We start from the raw sequence: 27,510 nt of genomic DNA, 5'->3' as shown, positions 1-27,510 counted from the left end.
GATCAGAGGGCTGGGAGCACCTCCCCCTGTGGGGACAGTTTGGGAGGGTTGGGGCTGTTCAGCCTGGAGAAGGCTCCAGGGAGACCTTAGAGCAGCCTTTCACTAGCTGAAGGGGAACCTGCTGGAAGCTGGGGAGGGACTGCTCAGAAGAGCCTGTGGGGATAGGATGAGGAGCAATGGCTTTGAAACCAGAGCAGGGGAGATTTAGGTTGGACATTAGGAGGAAGTTCTTCACAATGAAGGTAGTGAGGCACTGGAAGAGGTTGCCAGAGATGTGGTGGAGCCTTCATCCCTGGAGACAAGCAAGGTCAAACTTGCTGAGTCCCTGAGGAACTTGCTCTAGTTAGAGATGTCCCTGCTGAGTGCAGTGACCTTTGAGGGTCCCTTCCAACCTGATGCATTCTGTGACTAAGGCTGGTGGAGGACATGCTCTGTGTGTGTGTGAGCTGCTGCCCCATCACCTCCAGCAGCAGCCCCAGCAAGCTGAAGAGTACCTGGGGTGTGAGCTCTGCCCCTGAAGAGCTCAGGCCCTCAAGGCTCTGCACCCTTTGGCCAGAGCCTGGCTGGGCAGCAGCTGGAGGCACAAATCCTGGGAAGCAGCTGCTTTAACTCCAGCTCCATCTATTTTCAATTAACTAATTGTCCTGAAGTTTTAGCAAACAGGAAATTGCAGTTTAATGGGGAGAAGAAACCATTACAGCCCTGAAGTGTCACTCTGGGAAGCAGGAGCCAGCATTTCTCCTGAGGGAGCCCAAGGAACTGCCTGTTCCTGCCTTCCCAGCAGTTCCACCCAGGTAATTTCTGCTCCCATCCCCCTCCCTTTCATGCCTGCCTTCTCACCACAGCAGTAATTCCCATCAGAAGAGGCCAGCATGCTGCTGCTGTCCCTCTCCAACAGCAATTCCTCACCCTCAAAAGGTGCAGGTCCACCCTGTCAGAGCTTGGGGTTGGACCAGCTCTGATTCTGGCCCCAGCTGAGGCAGAGGAGGTGATGAGACCTGCTGCACAACTATGTCCTGGCTGGGCTCCTCTGGTGCTGCAGAGTAAAGATGCTGAGGGGCCTGGGCACCCCTGGGATGAGAAAAGCCTGGGATTTTCAGTCTGGGAAAGAGCAGCCTGAGGTGGAGTTCATCAATGGGGATCAATACTCCAAGGGGAGGTGGCAGGAGGATAGGACCAGACTGTATCCAGTGCTGCCCAGGGGCAGGACAAGAGGTGACAGGCACACACTTGAACATATGAAGTTCCATCTAAGCATGAGGAGGAACTCCTTTTACCTAAGGGTGACAGAGCACTGGAGCAGGCTGCCAGAGAAGTCACCAGCTCTGGAGGTGTTCAAGGACCATGGCCATGGCACTTTGGGGACATGGTTTAATGGCCAGGGTGGGGTTGGACTGGCTGACCTTAGAGGGCTTTTCCTGCCCACAGAGGTGTGTGAGTCTATGACTGTGTGACACCTCTCCCCCCAGTGCTGCCATGGGATGCAGCAGGGCTGCCAGGCACACTGCTGCTCTCACTCCCTTTCATTCACCAGTGTCTCATTCTTTATTCAGGTGCAGAAGCTCCTCCCTCTTCCAAAACTGCTCAGTACAGAGGGAACACAGGAGATAAACCCCAGAAGTCCTTCCCATGGCACACCAAGAACTTGTAATGATCCTTTCAAGGCCATTAAATAACCCAAACCAAAGTGTGTTTCGTTTAGCAAACAAGAGGTAGGGAGGCAGAAGGGGGAGGGAACACTGGGCAGGTCTGACTGCAGCACCTGCTGAGGTCCATCCTGAGGGAGATGAGAAGATCACTGTTATCCACATGGTGGAGATTCCAGCCTGGACACCTCAGAGCTTCCTCAGGCCAAGGGGTGGCTCCCAGCTGCTGGGCTGCAGTCAGGCAGATCCACATCTTCCAGGTGAGGCTTCGCAGTCTGTGTGATTCAGAGGTTGGGAAGAGGCTCAGGAGGAGGGCGGTGCTGTGACAGTATCAAAACGTCTTTGAGAGCTGCTGCTGCTGCTGAGCAGAGGCTGGGCCGGGAGGAGGGAGGGCGCAGGAGGGAGGGAGGGAGGGAGGGCGCAGGCGGCGCTGCCGAGCCGGCCGGCGGCGCAGGGCTGAGGGGCGGAGCAGAGCGCTCAGACCGGCACCTTCTCCATCACCGCCCCCGGGACGTGCACCTCCTCCGCCTGCACCGTCACCGTGGCCGACTGCCCGCAGATGTGCTGGTGGTCCTTCCAGTCCTGCCAGGGCAGAGAGGGGCACAGGTTGTGGAGAGAGAAAAGGCTCTGGGGCAGCAGGCAGCCTGAAAACGCTCAGAGGGCCCTGGCAGGAGCTGTGCTTGAGGAGCACCTGAATGTGGAACAGAATCGACCTGCCAGGTCATGGAGTCCAACCCAGCACCCAGCACCATCTGATCAACTCAACCATGGCACCAAGGGCCTCAGCCAGGCTCTAAACACCTCTAGGGATGGGGACTCCACCACCTCCCTGGGCAGCACATTCCTATGGCCAATCTCTGTGAAGAACTTCTTCCTAACACCCAGCCTGAACCTCCCCTGGCACAGCTTGAGACTGTGTCCTCTTGTTCTGCAGCCCATCTGTGCTGGAGAGGATCTGAACTGCATGGCCAAAGGAGGCTAACCACAACAGGCTGCCCAGGGAGGTGGTGGAGAGGATCTGAACTGCATGGCCAAAGGAGGCTAACCACAACAGGCTGCCCAGGGAGGTGGTGGAGAGGATCTCAACTGCATGGCCAAAGGAGGCTAACCACAACAGGCTGCCCAGGGAGGTGGTGGAGAGGATCTGAACTGCATGGCCAAAGGAGGCTAACCACAACAGGCTGCCCAAGGAGGTGGTGGAGTCCCCATCCCTGGAGGGGCTCAAGAAATGTGTGGACAGGGCACTTGGGGACACAGCCTAGTGGCCATGGTGGTGTTGGGTTGTTGGTTGGACTGGATGATCTCAGAGGGCTTTTCCAACCCAAGCAATTCTCTGATTCTCTTCTATGGCCAGCAAAGGAACCCCACACTGGGTCAGTAGCAGAGGTGGAACCAAACTAAGCAGAAAGATGGATTCTCAACCTCAAAACCAGTCCAAGCCATCAGTGCCAGGTCATGGAAAATGTACTAAACCAGAGTCAGAACCCTGACTTAAATCCTCTCCTGAAGGACAGTCACTGCAAGCTCCTGAGGAACAGCCTCATTTCTGGTGTCACCTTTGAGAGCTGTGTGCCACTCCTGGCACCTTCCCCACCCATTCCATCCACACACTGCCCCTGACCCACAGGCCTGTCACTGCAGCCTGGCTGGGGGATCAGGGTGGGTGTGGGATGCTGGAGCTGCTGACCCTCACAAACCATGGGCTCTGGCTATTTCTCTCTTGAGCAGGCAGAGCTCCTGCAGGGCCAGAGAGCCCCCTGCAGACCATGGGATCTGCCAGACTCACAAAGAAGCTGATACCTTCCTCTGGCAGAAGGTGGAGCAGTAGTTGACCTTGTGGCATCCTGTGCACTCGTTGGTCGCCTCCCGGCCGCAGTTGACACAGGACTGCTGTGGAAAGGGACAGCACAGAGACCACATCAGAGAGAACAGCAGCAACAAGGGGACCACCAGGAAGCCAAGATGATGCGAGGTAACAGTGGGCAAGCTCCATTTGCCAACATATCACCAGCACAAGAGCACAAACCAAAGGAGCCCAGTGGTTCCTGGGCCTCCTTCAGAGACCTGCTCTGCTCATCATGTCCCTCTGGGCTGGGCACTGCTGAGGCTACACCTCAACTCCTGGGGTCAGTTTTGGGCTTCTCACTCCAAGAAGGACATTGAGGAGCTGGAACAGGTCTAGAGAAGGGCAACCAAGCTGGGAAAGGGTCTGGAGAACAGGGCTGGGGAGGAGCAGCTGAGGGAGCTGGGGGTGTTCAGCCTGGAGAGAAGGAGGCTGAGGGGAGAGCTTCTGGCTCTCTGCAGCTCCCTGCAAGGAGGCTGGAGCCAGGTGGGAACAAGAAACAAGAACCAGAGGAAAAGGCCTCAAGATGCCCCAGGGATGGCTTAAGTTGGACACAGAGGGCTGTCAAGGCCTGGCCCAGGCTGCCCAGGGCAGTGGTGCAGTCCCCATCTCTGGAGAGGTTTCCAAGCCATGGAGATGCAGCTCTGAGGGCTATGGGTTAGTGGTGCCCTGGCAGTGCTGGCTTAAGGGCTGGACTCCATGATCTTGAAGGTCTCTTCCAGGCATAACAACTCTGTGGATCCTGAAAACTAGGAGGCAGTAACAGGAGCAAGAACTTAAACCCAGAAGTAAGGTGAGCTATGACACATGGCTGAGAAATCACACCTGCTTCAAAAGGATGCTTCTGGGCCTGTCACTTTGTTCTTACATCACTGATAGCAATTAACATAACCTGGATGTTTAGGTGGAAACATCACTGAACTGCCACCAGCACAAGGACTTCACAGAGCCTCCTGTTTCCAGCTCATTAATTTCCTGACAGATCATTAGCACATCAGCCCCTGACAGGAAGAGCCTCTCCCTGTGAAAGTGTCTGCAGCTTCAGCAGCTGCTTCTCCAGACCTCACAGTGCCCTGATTAACACTCTGCTCATCACACCCTCTGCTCACACCTCACCAAGGTGCCCACAGCTGCTGACTGGGCTCTGTTTGCAGGGTTGGTGTACAGGGGGTGTGGGGCTCAGGCCACAAACAAGGAGCTTAAAGCTGCTCTTTGGCATTTGCAAAGCTTGTCCCAGAGGGATCCTGGGTGGGCAGAACCTGGATGGGACTGGAGGGGTGTGTGTGTCCCTGGAGATCCTGGAAAGACTACAGAGCTGGAAAGGCCTAGAGGCTGTAAGCTCATAGAATCACAGAGTGGTGTGGGTTAGAAGGGACCTTAGAGAGCATCTAGGTCCAGCCATCTTTTGACAAGGGCTTGCAGTGATGGGGCAAGGGGGTTAAGCTGGAAGAGGGCAGATTTAGACTCAAGGTTAGGAAGTTCTTGACAGTGAGGGTGGTAAGACACTGGAACAGGTTTGCCCAGGGGGGCTGTGAATGCCCCTTCCCTGGAGGTGTTCAAGGCCAGGCTGGATGAGGCCTTGAGCAACCTGGGCTGGTGGGAGGTGTCCCTGCCCAGGGTGGGGAGGTAGGACCTAGATGATCTTTAAGGTCCCTTCCAGCCTAAACCACTCCATGACCTGTGATGGGATTCCATAAACATGAGACATCCCCAGCTTACCTTGATGATGATTTCTGTTTTCCCATCCACATCTTCTGTGGGTTGAAACAACTGGTTCTGATATTGCTGCAAGGAAACACACACACAGGCTCATCAGCCTGCAGCCAGGGAGTGACAGGAGGGCTTGAAAAGGGGGCTCTCAGGGGAGGGTCCTGACAGAAAGGGTCCTTGCCCAAAGCTGCAGCTGAGGAGGAAGCTACCTCTGCCCTGAGAGGAGAGGGACACTGTGCCCTTAGGTGGAGGCAGATGAAGAACACTGTGAGTAAGGGCCTGAGGTGACCAACTGCCAGCTATGTGCAGCATTCACTCAGCTCCCTCTCCCAGCTCCAGCCACTCCTTCAGACTGCTGCCTGATCTGCCCCAAGGGATCTGCATCCCCATCAGGAGAACACAGGAAGTTAGGGAGGGGAACATGAGGACAATGCCAGGGTAACAGGGCCAAGTGCCATCCTCCTGGGCCAAAGTTTGGGTCATGTCCAGTCAGCCTGATCCAGGAGCAGACAAAAGAGCCTGGAGGGATTAGGGTAAAAACCAGACACAACTAACACCCCCCCTCCAGGACTTTAGAAACAGCATCAACCACAACCACTGCTCCTCCTTTTACCAGAGGCACAGGAGGGCTCTCAAACAGTGCTTGAATGAAGCCTTCCCCTGGAGAGGACTTCTGAAGTCCACTTTAGATCCACTTTGAACCAGTCCAGCTCCAGCCAGGTGCTGCTCCTCCTCCTGCTGTGCCATGCTGGGCTGAGAGACAGCAGTTCTAAAGCAAGACCTTCAAACCTGAGCCCTGATTTGCTTTACTGGGAACAGCCAAAAGGTCCACAAGCAGCCCAGGCCCCACCTTCAGGTGAAGCAGGTTGATCCAGGGGTGAGTGCAAGCCCAGGCCTGAGGAGACTGAAGGCTGAATGTACAGGTGTCTCTCTGACCTGACATGGCTGTGCTCCCCGCCCTGTGCAACCCCAGCCCTCAAACCATTCCTAAAGCCATGACACTAATTCCATGCAGAGGAGAGATGGAGGTGAGAGGGAAACCTCTTGCTGTGGACTGAAGGGCTGTGAGTTGTGCTGCTACTGGGCAGAAAGGTAAGAGCAGGCTAATGAGCAAGACATGGGCACAGCACCTCAGTGCTCCCAGCACTGTGCAGACAAAGCATCCTGGGGTTGGAAAACTCCGATGCTCACTTTGAGCCCCACAAGGGTGTCCAAGCCATGAGAGTTCTGGGGAATCAGCATCACAGAAGGGCAAAAAAGCAGGGGAAGGGCCTGGAGAACAAGCCCTGTGAGGAGCAGCTGAGGGAACTGAGGCTGTTCAGTCTGGAGACCTCATTGCTCTCTACAGGTCCCTGAGAGGAGGCTGGAGCCAGGTGGGGGTTGGCCTCTGCTCCCTAGTATCAGGTGATAAAACAAGAGGAGACAGCCTGAAATTGTGCCAGGAGAGGTTAAGGTTGGACATGAGGAAGAGTTTCTCTGCTGCAAGAGTGGTCAGGCACTGGCACAGGCTGCCCAGGGAGGTGGTGGAGTCCCCATCCCTACAGGTGTTCCAGAGATGTGTGGCCATGGCACTTGGGGACATGGTGCAGTGGCCTTGGTGGTGCCTGAAGGTTGCACTGGATGACCTCAGAGGTCTCTTCCAACCAAGACCAATCCTCACCTCACTCCAATCTCCTTGCAGGGAGCTGCAGAGAGCCAGAAGGTCTCCCCTCAGCCTCCTTCTCTCCAGGCTCAACACCCCCAGCTCTCTCAGCTGCTCCTCCCCAGCCCTGCTCTCCAGCTTGGTTGCCTTGCTCTGGAGCTGCTCCAGCTCCTCAATGTCTTCGAGTAAGAGGTCCAAAATTGAACCCAAGATTCAAGGTGTGAGAAGAGAAAGGACCAAGCCAGATACATCCAGACTTCCCCTAAAAACAGGTGCAAAACCCCAACCACCTCCAGTTCTGCACTGGGCTCACTGCCACTTTGGAGTCCTGAGGCCACTGCTGCTTGATGGAGCTACATTTCTTAAAGGCCTGACCCCTTTTAGGGTAATTTCCTACTCTCTTAGCCCTGAATTGATTTAATCTCTCTAAAAAAGAATTCAGATGGCCCAGCTGTCAGCTGCTGTAATCTCCCACCCTGGTTTTGGAGGGGGCTGGGGCTCTGAAAGCATCACTGCAGTGCCCAGAGGGCTGCTGCATTTGAAAGCCCTTGTCCCACTTTGGCACTGACCCCTTCCAGTCTCTCCAGGAGACCTCTTTAACCCACTGCCTGAAGATCTCTTAGTGCCTTCTGGCCCAGAGTTTGGTGAGCTCCTGTGTCCTGCCCCTCCTGAAGTTTACCTGGTATGAATGATGATGAAAATCACACTGCCAGCACCCAGCCCTGCTTTTAGTCCACTTCTTCAGGGCCAGAAGTGCAAATCTCTCTCTGAGAGAGACAGCTGAGCCTTTGGTGCCCTGCTCACTGCCTCCTAACCAGGCAGGAAACCCAACCTCCACTCAGTGCAGAGCACAGCTCCTGCTAGTCCTAGGTCTGGCACTTCAAGGTCTTTCAAACCAGCTCCAGAACCAAAGCAACCAGGCCAACCAAGCTGCTGCCAGATGGGAGCAGGCTGCCTCATTCTGGGGTGGTTAAGGCTCTCCAAAGCTCACTGACTGCTAAGCACAATGCAGGGAGTGGCTTGCACCACACAGCCAGGGATGTAACCCTGTGGTCAGAAGCTCTCTCACTGCTCACTTTGCTGCTCTCCAGGCAAGAGTGAGACCAAAGCAGCACAGAAGTCTGCACAGAGGCACACACAGAGGATGCAGCAGCTTGGAAGGGACCCTCCAAGGTCATCTGCAGTCAGCAGAGGCATCTCCAACTAGCTCAGGATGCTCAGGGCCCCACCAGGTTCAGCCTTGAATGTCTCCAGGGATGGGACCCCAAACACCTCTGGGCAACCTGTTCCAGGGTTTCATCACTCCCCTTGCAAAGAACTTCCTGCATGCTTGCTGCTCTCTTTCTCTACTCTGCTTAACCCTGGGGCCACCTCAGACCCCCCTGAGGGGCAGGAGAAGGCAGTGCTGTCCCCAGAGCTTTGCCCTCCCCTTTTGTCAGAGGCTCTCTCTCTTCTGTAGGGTCAGAAGAGGGATGTGGGCAGGAACAGCACTGGGGATACCAGGTCAGAAGTGTTGGCCCTCAGCCTCCCCAGGAGCTGGGCCACTCAGCTGGGTGAGCAGCTCCAGCCCTCAGTGAAAACTGCAGAGGCAAACTATTTACAGGCACAGGACTGAATGTTGTGTCCCCACTTGGGAAGCAGCCTGCTCCCAGGAGATTTCTCTAATCCCTCTGTGCACTAAGTCACCCTTCCAGGAAGAGCTGAGTCCCCAGCTCCATCAGGATTTAATCTGGTGTACATACAGCCTTTGCCCCATGGCTCTGCTGCAGTGACCCAACCAATCTTTTGTGCCTAACTCCCCAGGGACAGTGCACAGGAGCTCTGCAAGCTGGAGGCTTGTCCCATCACCACAGCCCCTTCTGAACAGTCCCTCCCCAGCCTTCCTGCAGCTCCCCTGCAGATATTGAAAGGCTGCTCTGAGGTCCCCCTGGAGCCTTCTGAACAGCCCCAACTCTCCCAGCCTGCCCCACAGGGAGGTGCTTCAGCCCTCTGATCATCCTCATGGCCTCCTCTGGATCCAATCCAGCAGAGACATGTCCTTGTGCTGGGGCCCCAGAGCTGGACACAGCAGAGCAGAGGGGCAGGATCCCCTCTCTACCTCTGGCCACACTGCTTTAGATGCAGCCCAGGCTGCCATTGGCCTTCTGGGCTGCAAGTGCCCACTGCTGGCTCCTGCCCAGCTCCTCACCCACCTGCACCTCCAAGTCCTCTGCAGGGCTGCTCTCCATCATCCCCCAGCCTGGGTTGATATCCAGGATTGCCCTGACCCAGGTGCAGGACCTTGTGCTTTGCCTTACTGAACCCCACCTCTCCAGCCTGTCCAGGTCCCTCTGGCTGGCATCCTCTCCTTCAGTCTTATCAGCCACACCACCCAGTGTGGATCATCTGTAAGCCTGCTGAGAGTGCACCCAATGTCCCTGTACCACTGATGGAGATACTGAAGAGCACTGCTCCCAGTACAGACCTCTCAGGGACACCACTGGTCCAGCACAAAGCAATCACCACCCAAGGATGAAGATGCTGAAGCCCTGGAATGGGTTGGCCAGGGAGGTGGTTGAGGCCCCAGCCCTGGAGGTGTTTAAGTCCAGGCTGGATGAGGCTCTGGCCAGGCTGATCTAGTGTGGGGTGTCCCTGCCCATGGCAGGGGGCGTGGAACTAGATGATCCTTGTGGTCCCTTCCAACCCTGACTGATTCTATGATTCTATGCCAACCACAGTGACCACTCACAGGACATGGGGGCAAGTCCATACCAGCACCTCTGGGTTTGGGGAGAAGGGGAAAACACTCAGCAGGGCATGGAGCCAGAACTGGGGTGCAGGCAGAAGCTGGTGCCAAGAAGAATCCAGGGTCCCTGCCTGGTGTCAGTTAGAGAGAAGAGGAGAGAACAGGGCAGTCCTTGCAGATCAGCCTTTATGGAGGAGAAAGGGCCACTGGGCACCAACATTGCTGCAGTGCCTCACCACAGGCCTCCTGTGAGACCAGCTGTGCTTGCACACTGCTCAGCAGGACACCTCTCCATCCTGCTGCTTGGCTTCCCCAGCAGCTCCACAGCTTGCTGAGGTTTCCTCTCTCTGCTTCTCTGGGCCATCAAAAACCTCTTTGCTAGCCCAGGTAAAGCAGCAGTCACCACAGGCCTGAAGATTCATCACCCTTCCTGCCCCAGGGTTCAGTGCCCCCAGCTCCAGCTCAGGACTCTACCCTCAGCAGTGTGGGGGCTGCTACCCCCAGCTCTAGAATCCCAGAACACTCTTGGCCTTTCTTCATGAAACCAGCCACTCAGGAAGGTTTCTCCTGGCAATGTTGCCCCTCAAGGCACTGAGAAGCAACTCCTAAGGGCCCCCACAGTTACAGCCAGCCCCACTCTGTACCCACCACCCAGCCACGACACCGCCCTCAGCCGCGCCGCCTCGCCGCCTCTGCCGTCCTTACCTCCTTCCTCTCCACATCAGCCTGGAGTTTGGCCTGGGTGACAGCAGCCTCACGGAAGGAGGAGCTGGCCTGCTTGGCCTGCTCAATGAGAGTCTTCAGCTGCTGGGCTGTGGTGAGCAAGGAGCTGACAGTCTCCTCCAGGTACAGCCAGCTCCGCTGCTCCGTCACCTCCAGCCTGCTCACCACCGAGGGGGAGACGGTTTTGGTGGGGGTGCTGGGGGGCACTGCCAGGGCAGGCAGCGAGGTCAACACTGCAGAGAAAGAAAGGAAAACAGGCACAATGTGGGGGGGATCACTTCCAGGAAGCTGGGGGTTTGGTGTGTGCTGGGGTGGGCTCTTTGATTGTCTGAACTAGGATCCAGGTGCGGCAGCTGTCGGCTAACCAGCGCTGCCTCCTGGGAGCCGGCCACACAGAGCTGCTCTGTGCAGGACAAGCCTGGATGCAGCCTCAACAGAGGCACTGCTGCACTCCCTCCAGCAGCTCCCTGCCATTCCTGCACTGGGGAGCCCACAACTGGACACACTGCTCCAGGTGCAGCCTCAACAGAGCAGAGGAGAGGAGAGGGGGAGGAGAACCTCTCTCAGCCTGCTATTCACACTCTTCCTCATCACCCCCAGGAGACCACTGGCACACTCTTGCCCAGCAGGGCACACTGCTGGCTGCCTCAACAGAGCAGAGCAGAGGAGAGGGGGAGGAGAACCTCTCTCAGCCTGCTATTCACACTCTTCCTCATCACCCCCAGGAGACCACTGGCACACTCTTGCCCAGCAGGGCACACTGCTGGCTGCCTCTAGAGGAGAGGGGGAGGAGAACCTCTCTCAGCCTGCTATTCACACTCTTCCTCATCACCCCCAGGAGACCACTGGCACACTCTTGCCCAGCAGGGCACACTGCTGGCTCATGGCAAACTCGCTCACCAGCACTGCCAGCTCCTTCCAGGTGTTTAAGGCCAGGCTGGGTGAGGCTCTGGCCAGCCTGATCTAGTGTGGGGTGTCCCTGCCCATGGCAGGGGGGTCGGAACTAGCTGATCCTTGCGGTCCCTTCCACCCCTGACTGATACTATGATACTATGACAGCAATTGGCAGCTCCTCCCCCCCTCCGCGGGGGGTAAAGGGACATTTCACGCTCAAAAGGCCTTAATTAAACCCTTAATCTCCAGCCATTTGCACATGAGTGGTGCAGAACTATTTGCACTGAGATATGAGTAAGAGATAACCCTGGTCCTTCCCTCGGGAGCTGTTTGCAGAAGAGCTTTCCCCCCCCAGCTGAACAATCTTTATCCCAGGAAGGTATTTGATAAGGAGGAATTGATAAGAGGAATTGCTTCCTACCCCTCACTTTGGCAGAGGTCCATGGGGGAGAGAAAAAACCCCACCAACCCAACCAGCCTTTTAATTAGTGACACAGAGATGTGAGTAAGGTTTGAACCTAACAGGATTTAACTCTGGGCAGAGCAGGAATGCACTGCCCTGGCGCTGAGGAAGGTCACACGCTGGGGAGAGCACAGGCTTGGGAGAGAGCCAAACCGCAGGAGGGAACAGAAGGTGTTTGCCTCGTGCATGCATCGCCTTTTCTCACTCCAAGAAGAGACACTGAGGAGCTGGAGCAGCTCCAGGGAAGGGCAACCATGCTGGGGAAGGGTCTGGAGAAGAGGGCTGGGGAGGAGCAGCTGAGGGAGCTGGGGGTGTTGAGCCTGGAGGAGAGGAGGCTGAGGGGAGAGCTTCTGGCTCTCGGCAGCTCCCTGCAAGGAGGCTGGAGCCGGGGGGAGGTTGGGCTCTTGTGCCAAGGAACAAGTGACAGAAGCAGAGGAAATGGTCTCAAGTTGCACCAGGAGAGGTTTAGGTTGGAGATAAGGAACAATTTCTGGCCCCCCTTCCCTTCTTTCCTTCTCTTCCTTCCATTTCCCTCCCTCCCTCTCTCCTCATTTCCCTTCCTCCCCCTCTCATTTCCCTCCCTCCCCCTCTTCCTCTCTTGCTCTCCCACTTCCTCTCCCTCTTTCTCTCCTTTTTTTCTCTTCTTCTCTTTTCCCTACTTGGGCAGGGCAGGAGACCGTGAGATGATGTAAGAAGCAGGATCACAACAGCCTCCTCTGCTAGCACCCCACAAATCAAAGGACTCCAGAAGAGAGTGAAAAGCTTCTCACCGAGTGGCAAATCTGTCTGCCTGAGCCTTAAGTACCGCCAGAGGCTTTCCTGCCTCTGCCTTTTGCCTTGTGCTGAGAAAGATGAGAGGGGGAAGTGAAGCACTGCTCACCGTGTCTGAGGGTGGACAATCAACATACCGATTTTGGGATGAGCTGTAGGAAGAGCAGCCTCAGGGAAGGGTGAGATCTGGCAGTTCTCCTGGTAGCTGGGGTAGTGAGGCTCGGGGTGACTGACCCGGCAAGGCTGCTGGACGTTGGTGTCCTGAACTGCAGAGCAACAGCAGCAGCATCAGTCCCTGCCTGCCAGGGCTGCCAGCCACTGCCCATGCCTCTCCCACCCACACCTTTAACCTTTGCTGCAGATCTGGAAGGCAAATGTCACTGCTGGCCTCTATCCCACACTACAGGATTCAGAGTCATCACACAGCTCCCACCCTGGCTCTCAGAGCAGGACAGATACCTCAGCAGAGCTCACAGCCCCCACCCTGGCTCTCAGAGCAGGACAGATACCTCAGCAGAGCTCACAGCCCCCACCCTGGCTCTCAGAGCAGGACAGATCCCTCAGCAGAGCTCACAGCTCCCACCCTGGCTCTCAGAGCAGGACAGATCCCTCAGCAGAGCTCACAGCTATTACTACAGGAGGAGTGAAAACATGCCAGAGATGAGCATAAAGCCCTAGAAAGCAGCAGAGGTGGACTTCAGCAGCTGCAACATCTGGGCAAAGCTTCTAGCTCTTGTGCAACTGGCATTTCAAGCTGCTGGCATCACCTCAGAGGCAGGACTGAGGTTACACACAGTCCCTCTGTGAGCTCCTGAGGAATCAAACCCTTCCTGCAGCACTCAGAGTGCTTCTTCCTGTAGCAATGGGTGGCCACACTCTTTCTCCCCCCCCCGCCCTCCCTCTCAGGGCTGTCAGGCAGCCAGCCCCCTGAGCTCTTACCAGTGGCTCCAGTGAAAACATCCCCCTGGGATGGGCTCTCTGAGATGATTGCTGTGGCTTCCACCGTGGAGGTGCGGTCGAAGGTCAGGGCACCGGAGGTAGTGATCTGCCCAGAAGGAGTCACAGTGACTGCAAACAGCAGAAGGAGGCTCAGAATTAACACTCAGCATGGAGGCCTTGGCTGCTCAGCTGCTGACAGCCCTGCTCTGGAGAGTCCAAAGCCAGAGAGCTCACAGATCCCACTACCTACAGGTTCCAGCACCTGCAAAGACAGCTGGGGAGGGACTTAAAGTATCAGTCAGGGTTGGAAGGGACCACAAGGATCATCTAGTTCCAACCCCCCTGCCATGGGCTTCTTCTAAGGGCTTGTTGTGATAGGAGGAGGGGTGGTGGATCTGAGCTGGGAGAGGGGAGACTGAGACTGGGGATTAGGCAGAACTTCTTGACAGTGAGGGTGAGGAGAGACTGGAACAGGTTGCCCAGGGAGGCTGTGGATGCTCCCTCCCTGGAGGTGTTGAAGGCCAGGTTGGATGAGGCCTTGAGCAAGCTGGGCTGGTGGGAGGTGCCTGTGCACACAGCAGGGGGAAGAGAACAGAAGAGGAGAACAGAAGAGAACAGAACCAGACCAGGTTGGAAGAGATCTTCAAGATCACCAAGTCCAACCTGTCATCCAACACCACCCAACCAACTAACCCATGGCACCAAGCACCCCATCAAGTCTCCTCCTGAACACCTCCAGTGATGGTGACTCCACCACCTCCCCAGGCAGCACACTCCCATGGACAATCACTTACTCTGTGTAAAACTTCACAGTATCACAGTATCACTTAGGTTGGAAAGGACCTCGAGGATCATCGAGTCCAACCTGACACCGCAGACCCCATGACTAGACCATGGCACCAAGTGCCACGTCCAATCTCCCCTTGAACGCCTCCAGGGTCGATGACTCAACCACCTCCCTGGGCAACCCGTTCCAATGACGAATGACTCGCTCGGTGAAGAACTTCCTCCTCACCTCGAGTCTGAACCTCCCCTGGCGCAGCTTGAGACTGTGTCCCCTTGTTCTGGTGCTGGTTGCCTGGGAGAAGAGGCCAACTCCCTCCTGGCTACAACCACCCTTCAGGTAGTTGTAGAGGGCTATAAGGTCACCCCTGAGCCTCCTCTTGTCCAGGCTAAACAATCCCAGCTCCCTCAGCCTCTCCTCATAGGGCTTGTGTTCAAGGCCTCTCACCAGCCTTGTTGCCCTTCTCTGGACACGCTCAAGTGTCTCAATGTCCTTCTTAAACTGAGGAGCCCAGAACTGGACACAGTACTCAAGGTGCGGCCTAACCAGAGCAGAGTACAGGGGCACTATGACCTCCCTGCTCCTGCTGGCCACACTATTCCTAATGCAGGCCAGAATGCTATTGGCCCTCCTGGCCACCTGAGCACACTGCTGGCTCATATTCAGGTGGCTGTCGATCAGCACACCCAGGTCCCTCTCTGTCTGGGAGCTCTCCAGCCACTCCGACCCCAGCCTATAGCTCTGCATGGGATTGCCATAGCCAAAGTGCAGCACTCGGCACTTGGACTTGTTGAAAGCCATCCCATTGGACTCTGCCCATCTGTCCAGTCGGTCGAGGTCCCTCTGCAGAGCCTTTCTACCCTCTAACTGACTAACATCTGCCCCTAACTTTGTGTCATCTGCAAACTTGCTGATGACTGACTCTACCCCTTCATCCAGATCATCAACGAATATGTTGAAGAGGACAGGGCCCAGCACTGATCCCTGGGGGACACCACTGGTGCCTGGCCTCCAGCTGGATGTGGCACCGTTCACGACCACTCTCTGGGCCCGGCCCTCCAGCCAGTTCCTAACCCAGCACAGAGTGTAGTGGTCCAATCCACGGGCTGACAGCTTAGCCAGCAGTTTGCTGTGGGGGACGGTGTCAAAGGCCTTGCTGAAGTCCAGGTAGACCACATCCACAGGCCTCCCCACATCCACCAGGCGGGTCACCTGATCATAGAAAGAGATCAGGTTGGAGAGGCAGGATCTGCCCTTCCTGAATCCATGTTGGCTGGACCTGAGCCCTTGGCCATCCTTCAGGTGCGCAGTTATTGCTGCCAGGATAATCTGCTCCATCACTTTCCCTGGCACTGAGGTCAGGCTGACTGGCCTGTAGTTTCCAGGTTCCTCCATCCGACCCTTCTTGTGGATGGGGACCACGTTGGCCAGTTTCCAGTCATCTGGGACCTCACCAGTGAGCCAGGACTGGAGGAAAATGATGGAGTGGCCTAGCTAGCACATCCGCCAGCTCTCTCAGCACCCTAGGATGGATCCCATCTGGTCCCATGGACTTGTGGATATCCAAGTGGCTCAGCAGGTCCCGAACTAACTCCTCATGGATTTCCAGGGTATTACTCTGCTCCCCGACCCCAACGCCCAGCTCCGGAGACCACTCATCCTGAACTCCTGCCTTGCTGTTAAACATTGAGGTAAAGAAGGTGTTCAGGACCTCAGCTTTATCCTCATCCTCAGTAACTGTGTTCCCCTCCAGGTCCACTAGGGAGTGCAGGTCCTTCCTGCCCTTCTTATTGTTAATATATTTATAAAAATGCTTTCTATTATCTTTGACTGAGGTGTTCAGCTTCAGTTCCAGCTGGGCCTTAGCCTCCCTAATTTTATTCCTACATAATCTAACAGCTTCCTTGAACATACCTCGAGAAGCCTTCCCCTCCTTCCAAAGGTGATACAGCCTCCTCTTCCCCCTTAAATCCTCCAGGAGCTGCTTGCTCATCCAGGCTGGTTGCCTTCCCCGCCGGCTTGCCTTCCGGCACATGGGAACCGCCAATTCCTGTGCCTTCAAGAGCTCCTGTTTGAAGTAGGTCCAACCCTCCTGAACCCCTTGGTTCATGAGGGCTGGCACCCAGGGGACTTTGCAGACAAGTTTTTTAAATAGGCTGAAGTTCGCCCTTCGGAAGTCCAAGGTGGAGGTTCTGTTGGTGCTCCTCCCAATCTCCCTGCATATTGAAAACTTCACTATCTCGTGGTCACTGCACCCTAGGCAGCCTCCCACCATCACATCTCCCACCAGCCCTTCCCTATTGCAGAACAGCAGGTCAAGCAGAGCCTGTCCCCTGGTAGGCTCGCTTAACAGCTGTGTCAGGAAGCAGTCCTCCATTCGCTCCAGGAATCTTCTGGACTGCCTCCTCCCTGCTGAATTAAGTTCCCAGCAGATATCTGGGAGGTTGAAGTCACCAACAAGGACAAGATCAGATGATCTTGAGACAGCCTCCAGTTGCTTGTAGAACAACTCATCAGCCGCCTCATCCTGGTTGGGTGGTCTGTAACTTCCTCCTGACCTCCAGCCTAAACCTCCCCTGGCACAGCCTGAGACTGTGTCCTCTTGTTCTGGTGCTGGCTGCCTGGGAGAAGAGACCAACCTCTGCCTGTCTATAACCTCCCTTCAGGTAGCTGTAGACAGCAAGAAGGTCTCCCCTGAGCCTCCTCCTCTCCAGGCTAAGCAACCCCAGCTCCCTCAGCCTCTCCTCACAGGGCTGTGCTCCAGACCCCTCCCCAGCTTTGTTGCTCTTCTCTGGACACCTTCCAGCAAGTCAACCTCCTTCCTAAACTGAGGGGCCCAGAACTGGACACAGGACTCAAGGTGTGGCCTAACCAGTGCTGAGCACAGGGCAGAATGAGCTCCCTGCTCCTGCTGGCCACACTGTACTTGATGCAGGCCAGGATGCCCTTGGCCTTCTTGGCTGCCTGGGCACACTGCAGGCTCATGTTCAGCCTACCATCAACCAGCACCCCCAGGTCCCTCTCTGCCTGGCTGCTCTCAGCCACTCTGCCCCCAGCCTGTAGCACTGCATGGGGTTGTTGTGGCCAATGTGCAGAACCTGGCACTTGGATGTGTTCAATCTCCTGCCCTTGGCCTCTGCCCATCTGCCCAGCCTGTCCAGGTCCCTCTGCAGAGCCTCTCTATCCTCAGGCAGATCAACTCCTGCCCCCAGCTTGGTGCCATCAGCAAATTTACTGCTGATGGACTCAATACCCTCATCCAGATCATCAATGGAGATGTTAAAGAGCATGGGGCCCAGCACTGATCCCTGGGGCACACCACTGGTGCCTGGCTGCCTCACAGCACCCTCACAGTAGCAAACCAATACCAAACCAGCTTGAACCTCTTTGGGGGATGAGAAAAACCCACCCCAAAGTCTACAGCACCCTTGGGTATTCTCTTCCTGCTCTTGCTGATCACCTCACCCTAATTTTAGCTGCTCTGTTTTGGCTCTTTGCTGCTTCCTCCCCAAATTCCCTGCCTATGTGTTGCCATCCAGATGAGAGCAGTAGGAAACACGAGCCTGACAGGGAATGTGTGAGCTGGATGAGCTTGCAAATGAATTTCTCTCCTCACACAGATGGTTTGATGATCAAACCCAGTAAGTAACAAAGCTGAGTGCTAGAGAGGAATATGGAGATGAAAGCATCACCTTCTGCCTGCTTCATTAACAACTTTCAGGCTATGGATTTCATTCCAGCTGCTCAGAGCTACTCCTCCAGGGATTTCAAGCACAAATCACACTCCACAGCCCCCCCCCTACTAGCTTCTAGAGGACAAAAGCTGAGCTCAGGGTGGGGGTTTCTGGAGGGCAGTGAAGGGCCAGCCTTCCCCTCAACCTCCTGTCAACAGGAGGAAATGTCTCACGTGTCCTTTGTGAAGAACCCACCTGAAGCCCAGGAGGGATCAAGGATTTCACAGCTCCCTGGCACTGCCAGGCTGAGAAAGCAGCTAGGGGGGGGAAAATGTCACTCAGACCTCTCTCAGAACACAAGATGAAACCTCCTGCTGACTGCAAAAGGATGCTGAGGGGCTTGAAACCAAGCCTCCTGGAGGTCCAGAGCTGCACTTCTTCCTGCTCGACCTGCAGGCTTGTTTCTACACAACAGGAAGTGAAGGCAGCTCAAGACACTGAGTCAGCACAAGCACGGGCAGGGTCCTGCAGCTGGGTGGAGGCAACCCCAGGCACAAAGCCAGGCTGGGCAGGGACTGGCTGGAAAGCAGCCCTGAGGACAGAGACTTGGGGGTGCTGGGGGACAAAAAGCTCACCAGGAGCTCTCAGTGTGCACTTGCAGCCTGCAAAGCCAATCAGATCCTGGGCTGCATCAGGAGAAGTGTGGCCAGCAGGTCAAGGGAGGTGATCCTCCCCCTCTGCTCAGATCTGCTGAGAACCCACCTGGAGTACTGCCTCCAGGTCTGGAGCCCCTATTACAAGAGGGATGTGGAGGTGCTGGAAGGTGTCCAGAGAAGGGCCACAAGGATGATCAGAGGGCTGGAGCACCTCTCCTGTGAGGACAGACTGAAGGAGTTGGGGCTGTTCAGTCTGCAGAAGAGAAGGCTCCCAGGTGACCTCATTGTGGCCTTCCAGGATCTGAAGGGGGCTGCAGGAAGGCTGGGGAGGGACTGCTCAGGATCTCAGGTAGTGATAGGACTAGGGGGAATGGAATGAAGCTGGAGGTGGGGAGATTCAGGCTGGAGGTGAGGAGGAAGTTCTTCACCATGAGAGTGGTGAAGCCCTGGAATGGGTTGTCCAGGGAGGTGGTTGAGGCTCCAGCCCTGGAGGTGTTTAAGGCCAGGCTGGATGAGGCTCTGGCCAGGCTGATCTAGTGTGGGGTGTCCCTGCCCATGGCAGGGGGGTTGGAACTAGCTGATCCTTGTGGTCCCTTCCAACCCTGACTGATGCTGTGATACTATGACACCCAGGGAAGAGGAAGGGGCAGGAAACAAGACACTTCCCTCAGCTGCCCAGGTCCCAGGGGCAACTGACAGACCTACAATAGCTAGGCTGAGGCAATGCCTCATCCAATTCTGACCAGGAGAGAAGAACCTACAGGTAGTGGCAGCTGTGGCAGGAAGCAGAGTGATGTTTTTGGGGCAGTCCTTCTTCACTGGGGTTGCAGGCATCTCGTTGTCTTTCTTCCTCCTCTTGTAGGGCACAAAGAGCCGGACTGGGCCACTCTAGGCAAAACACACCACAGAGAGAAGAGAAAGAGGAGAAGGCATTAGCTGAGGAACCTCTCTGGAGGCCTTGGGGCTGCTCTCACCTTTGCAGACACAGCTAAGGTCATGCAGCATGGGTCCCACCCGTGGAAGATGTGTGGTTTGCCAACAACTGGCCAAGAAACTTTGGGTTGTCCACAGTAAAAGAACTCAGGGGGGGAGGAGGGGGGAAGGAAAAAAGAGGTGAAGCTCCCTCCTGCTGAAGAGGCACAAATTCAGCCTCTTCCCACTGATGGGTAAGGAGCAGAACTGGAAAGATGGGGCTCAGGGGAAGAAGGGGCCCTCAGGGGAAGAAGGGGGCCCCTCAGGGGAAGAAGGGGGGCCCTCAGGGGAAGTTTGAGATCTAGGAAACAAGCAAATCATCCAGCTCATGGCAGAAAAGCAATGCAAACCACCAAGCAAAACTGCAGACTTCTGCTTTCAAGACTTTAACCTCAGTTTGGAAACAAACAGACACCAAACCAAACCCCAAACCAACCAGCCAGCCCACCACCCACCTACCAACCCAGCAACCAACCCACCCAAGCAGTTCAATATGAAAACACAGATCCAACTTAGAGTCTTACATCAATTCCTCACAGTTTTTTCCAGCTCAAAAGTGTGCCATTTGAGTCAACCCCCCCCTCCTTTCTCCATGAAGCATGAACAAAGCAACCCTAATACCCATGAGCACTTCTAAGGTGCTCATGACCTGCTCACACATGGCTGTGGCAGCTTGACTGATGAGATTTGGAGGCAATGGAGGTAAAAGCTGCAGCTCACCAGAGACATGTCATCACAGCAGGCAGCACAAGTGCAAGAGGCAGCATGAGGATTTAAAATCCCATCCTGAAAGGAGAAGATCACAGTCAGCACTGGAGCCCCCCAAACCACCAAGAGAAGGAGTGGATTCTGCCAGAAGCTCCAGCCAGCTTCCAAACCCCAATTCCCTCCTAGGGTTATCCCTGTGTGGTAGCAGAGAGGGCTGCTGCCCTGCATGATGGTGCTGGAGTGAGTGGCTGTGATGAGGGTGAAGGAAGATCAACCCATTTTCAAATGAAGAAGCTCACCAGGAGCTCTCAGTGTGCACTTGCAGCCCACAAAGCCAATCAGATCCTGGGCTGCAGCAGGAGAAGTGTGGCCAGCAGGGCAAGGGAGGTGATCCTCCCCCTCTGCTCAGCTCTGGTGAGACCCCACCTGGAGTACTGCCTCCAGTTCTGGAGCCCCTATTACAAGAGGGATGTGGAGGTGCTGGAAGGTGTCCAGAGAAGGGCCAGGAGGATGAGCAGAGGGCTGGAGCTGCTCTGCTCTGAGGACAGACTGAAGGAGTTGGGGCTGTTCAGTCTGCAGAAGAGAAGGCTCCCAGGTGACCTCATTGTGGCCTTCCAGTATCTGAAGGGGGCTCCAGGAAGGCTGGGGAGGGACTGCTCAGGATCTCAGGCAGTGATAGGACTAGGGGGAATGGAATGAAGCTGGAGGTGGGGAGATTCAGGCTGGATGTGAGGAGGAGGTTCTTCCCCATGAGAGTGGTGAAGCCCTGGAATGGGTTGTCCAGGGAGGTAGTTGGGGCACAGTCCCTGGAGGTGTTTAAGCCCAGGCTGGATGAGGCTCTGGCCAGGCTGATCTAGTGTGGGGTGTCCCTGCCCATGGCAGGGGGGTTGGAACTAGCTGATCCTTGTGGTCCCTTCCAACCCTGACTGATACTATGATATGATACTATGATACTATAAATGAAAGCTCTGCATTTGGGACTTGATATCAAGTTCCTGCAGCAGCAGAAATCAATCTTTAAGCCCAATGGCAATGCCAGTTTCTCCACCAGGCACCTGGAGACTTGCAGGAAGTAAAGGACTTGAGTAAAGGAGCTCTCTGTGGAGACAGGTGAAACAGTTGGGCTTGTTGAGCCTGGAGAAGGTTCCAGGAAGAGCTTAGAAGAGCCTTCCAGTAGCTGAAGGGGGCTACAGGAGAGCTGGGGACAGGCTTTTTACAAGGGCCTGCTGTGAGAGGTGATGGCTTTGAGCTGGGAGAGGAGAGATTCAGCCTGGAGATTAGGAATAAATTCCTGACAGTGAGGGTGGGGAGACACTGGAACAGGTGGCCCAGGGAGGCTGTGGGTGGACTCCATCCTGCACCAGCTGGAAGCCCTCTTCAAGCAGAGGCTGTTTGAAAACACACCGAGGAAATCTCCTCTCGCATCCCCAGCGCTCGACCCAACCCCAACTCCAAAGCGCCACCACACCCCAGGCCTGGGCAGCAGCAGGGGGCAGACTCTGCCCTGACTCCACCTGCCCCTTCCAGCAGCAGCAGAAGGGAAGCAAGCAAACTTAAGCTTACATGAATCAGGCACTGCAGAGGCCTGCCAGCGTAGCGGATGCTCCGCTTCCAGTCCTTGCTGCTGGCGCGGCCTGCCATCGCCTCGAACTCCGTGGGGCTGTACCAGTTGTTGCCTTGCTTGATGCACCGCCCACGGCCTCCTGAAGGACCAAGGGAGGAAAGAAACTGGTAGGAAACAGTGTGGCCAGCAGCAGCAGGCAGGGCATTCTGCCCCTGTGCTCAGCACTGCCTAGGCCACACCTCGAGTCCTGTGTCCGGGCCTGGGCCCCTCGGTTTAAGGAGGATATTGAGACTCCTGAACGTGTCCAGAGAAGGGCAGCGAGGCTGGGGAGGGGTCTTGAGCACAGCCCTGTGAGGAGAGGCTGAGGGAGCTGGGATTGTTCAGCCTGGAGAAGAGGAGGCTCAGGGGAGACCTTCTTGCTCTCTACAACTCCCTGAAGGGAGGCTGTAGCCAGGAAGGGGTTGGTCTCTTCTCCCAGGCAACCAGCACCGACACAGCCTCAAGCTGTGCCAGGGGAGGTTTAGGCTGGAGACAAGGAGAAAGTTCTTCCTAGAAAGAGTAATTGGCCATTGGAATGTGCTGCCCAGGGAGGTGGTGGAGTCACTGCCCCTGGAGGTGTTCAAAAAGGGATTGGATGTGGCACTTGAAGCCATGGTTTAGTTGTCAGGAGGTGCTGGGTGACAGGTTGGCCTTGATGGTCTCTGAGGTCTTTTCCAATCTTATTGATTGTATGAAAGCTTCAGAATCATTTTTTCTCCACTTGTCTAAGGAACTCAAGACTGAAACAGGGCCAAAAGAGCCATCAGCAAACATGCCCATCTGCTGCTTCTCACTGCTCTAGGTAACCATGCCCATTCATTGTGGACAGGCTGGATCAATGGCAGAGGTCAGTGGGAGGAGGCTCAACAAGGCCAAGTGCCTGCTCCTGCACTTGGGTCACAACAACCACATGAAGGCTTCAGGTTGAGGCAGAGTGGCTGCAAACTGCCCAGCAGAGAAAGACCTGGGGGGGTTGGTGGCAGTGGCTGGAGATGAGCCAGGCTGTGCCCAGGTGGCCAAGGTGGCCACCAGCATCCTGGCCTGGATCAGCAATGGTGTGGCCAGCAGGAGCAGGGCAGGGATTGTCCCCCTGGATTGGGCACTGCTGAGGCCACACCTCAAATCCTGGGTTGTTCTGGGCCACTCACTTCAAGAAGGGGCTGGAGTGAGTCCACAGAAGGACAACCAAGCTGGGGAAGGGTCTGGAGAACAGGGCTGGGGAGGAGCAGCTGAGGGAGCTGGGGGTGTTGAGGCTGGAGAAAAGGAGGCTGAGGGGAGACCTTTTGGCTCCCTGCAACTCCCTGAAAGGAGGCTGGAGCCAGGTGGGGGTCAGGCTCTCTTCCCCAGGCACATGTGATAGGATATGAGGAAACTGCCTCAAGTTGCCCCAGGGGAGGTTTAGGTCAGACATGAGGAAAGATTTCTTGCCCTTGAGGGTTGCTAAGGCCTGGCCCAGGCTGCCCAGGGCAGTGGTGGAGCCCCCATCCGTCAGAGATGTGCTGAGGAACATGGTTTAGCACCAGACTTGGCAGAGTCAGAGAATGCTTAGACTCAATGCTCTTAAGTCTTTTCCAAGCAAAGCAGTTCTAGGCTTCTAGGAAGGTTGCAGTTACCTGAGCCAAGTCTGTTCTTATAGAGAATGCCACTGATGTTCCTGCACCTCACTGGGAGCTCGTTCTCATACACAGATGGGTCCCAGTTGTACTTGGTTCCAGTCTTCCCTTGGACAGATGCTAAAGGGGTAGGAGGAGACTGTGGTCCTTTGGGGAAGATAAAAACAAGAGAGAGAAAAGAAAAGAAAAGTTACAGCAACCAAAACCCACCTGGCTGCACCTTGAGATGCTCAGCTCAGGCAACCACATGAAGCAGTTGACTGGAGCAGCTCACACCTCTCCACAGCACCACGTTCTGTGGTGCACCACCAAAAACCCCAATGCAGCTGGAATGTTCTCCAAAGGGCTGAAAACAAAGCCAAGTGCATGGTAGGGAAGACTCTCAACAGCTCATGAAATGCTGAGGTGGTTATCTGCAGCTGGTTGGTTCTTCCCCTTTCCCAGAGGCTGATCCTGGAAGGTGTTTCTGAGACTGCTGTAGGTTTGCCATCGTGTGGGGAAAAAGGGCCAAGCAGCTGTGAACCAAAGAGCTCAGCAACACAGAGACCAGCTCTTGTGGCACTGAAACATCAGCAAGTGGCATGAATGGGGAGAAAATTCTCTTCAAGGGCCCTTTACCATGAACCCAGATGCAGAGGTAGGAGAATCCTATTTTTATTAGCAGCCTCACCATCTGCTCTTGGGGGTGGGATGGGTGTGGAAAGGTTAAGGGGCAGCCCAGCAACAGAGCCTTTCAAGAGGCTTATTTGGCAAGGATGAGGGCAAAGAGTAAGCAAATCAAAAGTATTTCTGCCAGAAAACAAACAAGCTAAGCACTCTTCTACTCCCAACACATACAACCAAACAGGGACAAATGACCCTTACAGGGCAGCTGCATCATTTTCTGCACAGAAAACCTTTGGGTTGTGCTAATCCTGGAAACAATTAGTGTGGAGAAGGAGCAACCTCTCCAGCAGGGTGATGCTTCAAGAACACATTGCCTTGTACCTGGTGTGAGAGGTGCTGATGGCCCCTTCAACCCTGTGGTTTCCACAATGCTGCCATCTGTGTGAACCACTATGAGAGTGGCTTTCTCAGGGTTCAAGCTGTCCCCAATTTGGAGGGCTGTCCTCCCAGACTAGAGAAGAAATAAAGAGTTGAAGTTAATCAAACACCCAGGGCTTATTTTAGCATTTCCCCCCCCCCCAAACCTTCACAGGGCACCCTCAAACTCCCATCAGTACAGCAGTTACTAGGTTAGCTTCTGAGGTTTCAGCCAACCAAATGCCACAGTTAGATGTTCCAGGCCAACAGTTCCATTACAGAATGAGTTTGGGGGGGGATGGAAAGACAAAAAGAAGCCTCTCCACAGGATAAAGAAGAAGCTGATGTCCCCCAGCTAGTGGTTTTGTGGCTTAAAGCCTGTATGCTGCAATGGAATAGAAGCACAGAAGGCACTGGGTTTGAAGGGACCTCTAAAGGTCATCTAGTCCAACTCCCCTGTAGTAAGTAGGGATATCTGACTAGATCATGTAGCTCAGAGTCCCATCAAGCCTGACAGATGGGTCCTCCACCACCTCCCTGGGCAACCTTTTCCAGTCTTCACCACCCTCATAGTAAAAAAACTTCCTAATGCCCAATCTAAATCAACCCTTCCTGAGTTTCAAACCCCTGCCCCTTGTCCTACTGCTACAAGGCCTTCTAAACAATCCCTCCCCAGCTTTCTTGTAGAGCCCCTTCAGATACTGAAATGCCTCCTTGGAGCTTTCTCTTCTCCAGGCTGAACAACCCCAACTCTCTCAGCCTGTCAAGCCAAGAACACTCTAGAACAAGAAAAGACCTAAGATCCATACCTGGTGCCAGAGTAATGTCACATCATCTTCCTCTTAGCTCTCTGGAGCTTCAGAAAATGTTTCATACAGTCCTAAACTCCTCTTTGACCTCCCTACAGCTCAAACACAAAGCAAGCTCTTCATTCCCACTAAGAAAGGTACAGGTGGGAGTTTGCTGAGGCCTCAGCTGAAAGGACTTACCAGCACATGGCCTGAAATGGAAGCTGCATTTGCCACAGATGTGGTGAAAACATTGTCTGCCGAGGCACCAACGTTGGCTACTGTCACTGTGGTGACTTCTGAAATGCAAACCAGACACAAAGTCAACGCTCTGCTGCACCCAGAGAGCCTGAGAAGCAGCAAAAAAAACCCCACCAAACTGCATTTCCTTCTGCCTTCCTATTCACAATTAACCTTCTCTTTCAGGGCACCTATAAGTTGTAATAAACACAGTCAATTCCAATTTGTGTCAAGCTTTGGGCTGAACACTCTTTTAACTCCCTTGAGACCACAGCAGGAGTTATCAGCATGGGATTAAGCTAAGGGAAGAATAATTATTAAGTCTAGTTGCAGATGTCCCTGCTCACTGCAAAGGGGTCGAACTAAACGACCTTTCAAGGTCCCTCCCCACCAAAACCAACCCCAAAAGCATGATTCATTTTATTACAAGAGAGAGGACTGGAAAACATCAAGAGAATGTCTGGCTCTCCCTCTGCCATAAATTCGTTTGTAAGGTGTCATTACCTATACTTCCACTGACTTCAGTGACAGACTGTCCAAACTTAAGAGTCATTTTGGACTGCCCACCCCAAATCAGAGAATCGTTAAGGTTGGGAAAGACCTCTTAAAAATCACCAAGTCCACCTAAAGTCAAGTCCCACCCTTCTAAGCAGGGAGATTTCAGTACCACCCATGGCCTGAGGGTACCACCACCACTGAAAGCTCATCTAGAGATAGGGATCTAGGTATGAAGGGCTCTGCTAGCAGCTCGCCTGCGAAACTCTGCATGTGTCAGGGCACTTTGCTGACGGGACACAGGGGGCACGGCAACTTGAGATGCGCAAGGGCAGCCCTGGCTCGTTTTACGTGAGGCTGTGTGATGTGAAAGGGAGCAGGGTGTGATTTTTCTCAGGGAGGAAAAGCGATTCCAGCCCAGCTCGGAGTCGCTGCGCCCCGAGGGGGATGACTGCACTTGTGCGCCGAGCGGGGGCTGCCGGCTGCAGCCCGGAGCACCGCAGACGCTGGTGAGAGCCGAGGCGGCGCCGTCCCCGGCGGCTGGGTGGCGCTGGAGGAGCGGAAGGCGCTGGAGCCGCCGGCGCTGAGGGGAGCGGCGCATGCGCGCTCCGCCCGCCCTGACCTGCGAAGGCGGTTGCGGCCTCGTCGGCGTTAGGCAGGGGCTCGGCTCCCATCTCGATGTGTTCGGCATCTGCCGCCATCACCGTCACCTGCGCCGCCGCCTGCTCCTCCTCCTCTTCGGGCTCCGCCTTCGAGGCCGCGGCTTGCTGCGGCTGGCGCTGCCGCCCGGGTTCCTCTGCGGCTGCCGCAGCCGCCGCCGCCGCCGCCACCGCCGCCGCTTCCGCTAAGCCCAGCTGCTTCGCCGCCGAGTCGGCGTCCTCCATCCGAGGCGGCCGGCGGCGGCGGGGGAGCCGAATGGCCCTAGCGGGCCCCACCACCCGCCGCTTCCCTCCGCGGACGCCGCTGGAGAGGGTCTCTGGGGCGGGAGAGGGCTGCGGGGGGGCGGGGGTCGGTCCCCCGAGGTCACTTGTGCGCTCTTCGGCGGTGTGCCGAGCGGTGCCGAGCTCGCCCGAGCGCTTACGAATGTGCTCCCCGGGCAGAAGCGAGCGGTTCCGAACCGCTTCCGATGGTGCCCGAAGTGTCCCGAGTCTTTCCAGGCCTCGTTCGAAGGCGAACGGCGGTTCCCGACCAGCGGGGCCCGCGTTTCGTGCGGCCGGCCAATCCCAAGGCAGGGCTCCGATGAGCCCGGCCGAGTCCGTAGAAGCGCGGCCCGAAGCGATACCTGACAGATCGGGTGGGGGAATCCGAGTCCGCCCGAACAGGGCCGAGTCCCCGAGCGGTCCGGCCCAGAGGGTCGAAGAATTCCGAGTCAGCTCGAGCCTCTTCCGATCCTGCCCGAAGGCGGGGGAGGCGCGAGCGTGGAAAGCCGAGCCGGGCCGAGTCCTCTCCGATCGCGTCCGAATTCCCTTCCGCCGGCTCGAACGGAGACACCCGAGCGGGCAGAGACCGAATCCGCCCGAAAGCGACCGAACCGGGCCGAGCGCTCCGATCGCACCCGAAGGCAGAGAAAGGGCGGGGACAGGAGTGGGCGGGGGGAA

At 55.7% G+C, this 27,510-nt stretch overlaps 1 protein-coding gene across 1 annotated transcript; it reads right to left on the bottom strand.

Moving 5' to 3' along the window:
- Positions 1–686: 686 nt before the first annotated feature.
- On the bottom strand, positions 687–27,473 carry DEAF1 (DEAF1 transcription factor). Its single transcript, XM_068148271.1, has 13 exons — positions 26,535–27,473; positions 25,379–25,476; positions 24,354–24,483; positions 23,367–23,513; positions 21,714–21,853; positions 20,163–20,228; positions 19,232–19,358; positions 13,357–13,485; positions 12,555–12,683; positions 10,272–10,522; positions 5,209–5,274; positions 3,447–3,536; positions 687–2,228 (listed from the first exon to the last, which is right to left on the bottom strand). Exons 1-13 carry the CDS (start codon positions 26,794–26,796, stop codon positions 2,124–2,126), a joined length of 1,740 nt encoding a protein of 579 aa, XP_068004372.1. The 5' UTR covers positions 26,797–27,473; the 3' UTR covers positions 687–2,123.
- Positions 27,474–27,510: the final 37 nt, after the last annotated feature.

This window comes from Melanerpes formicivorus, unplaced genomic scaffold, assembly GCF_026170545.1.
Source record: "Melanerpes formicivorus ecotype bairdi unplaced genomic scaffold, bMelFor1.0.p_v2 SCAF_16, whole genome shotgun sequence".
Lineage (NCBI taxonomy): Eukaryota > Metazoa > Chordata > Aves > Piciformes > Picidae > Melanerpes > Melanerpes formicivorus.
This window is presented reverse-complemented; position numbering and strand designations above follow the sequence as displayed.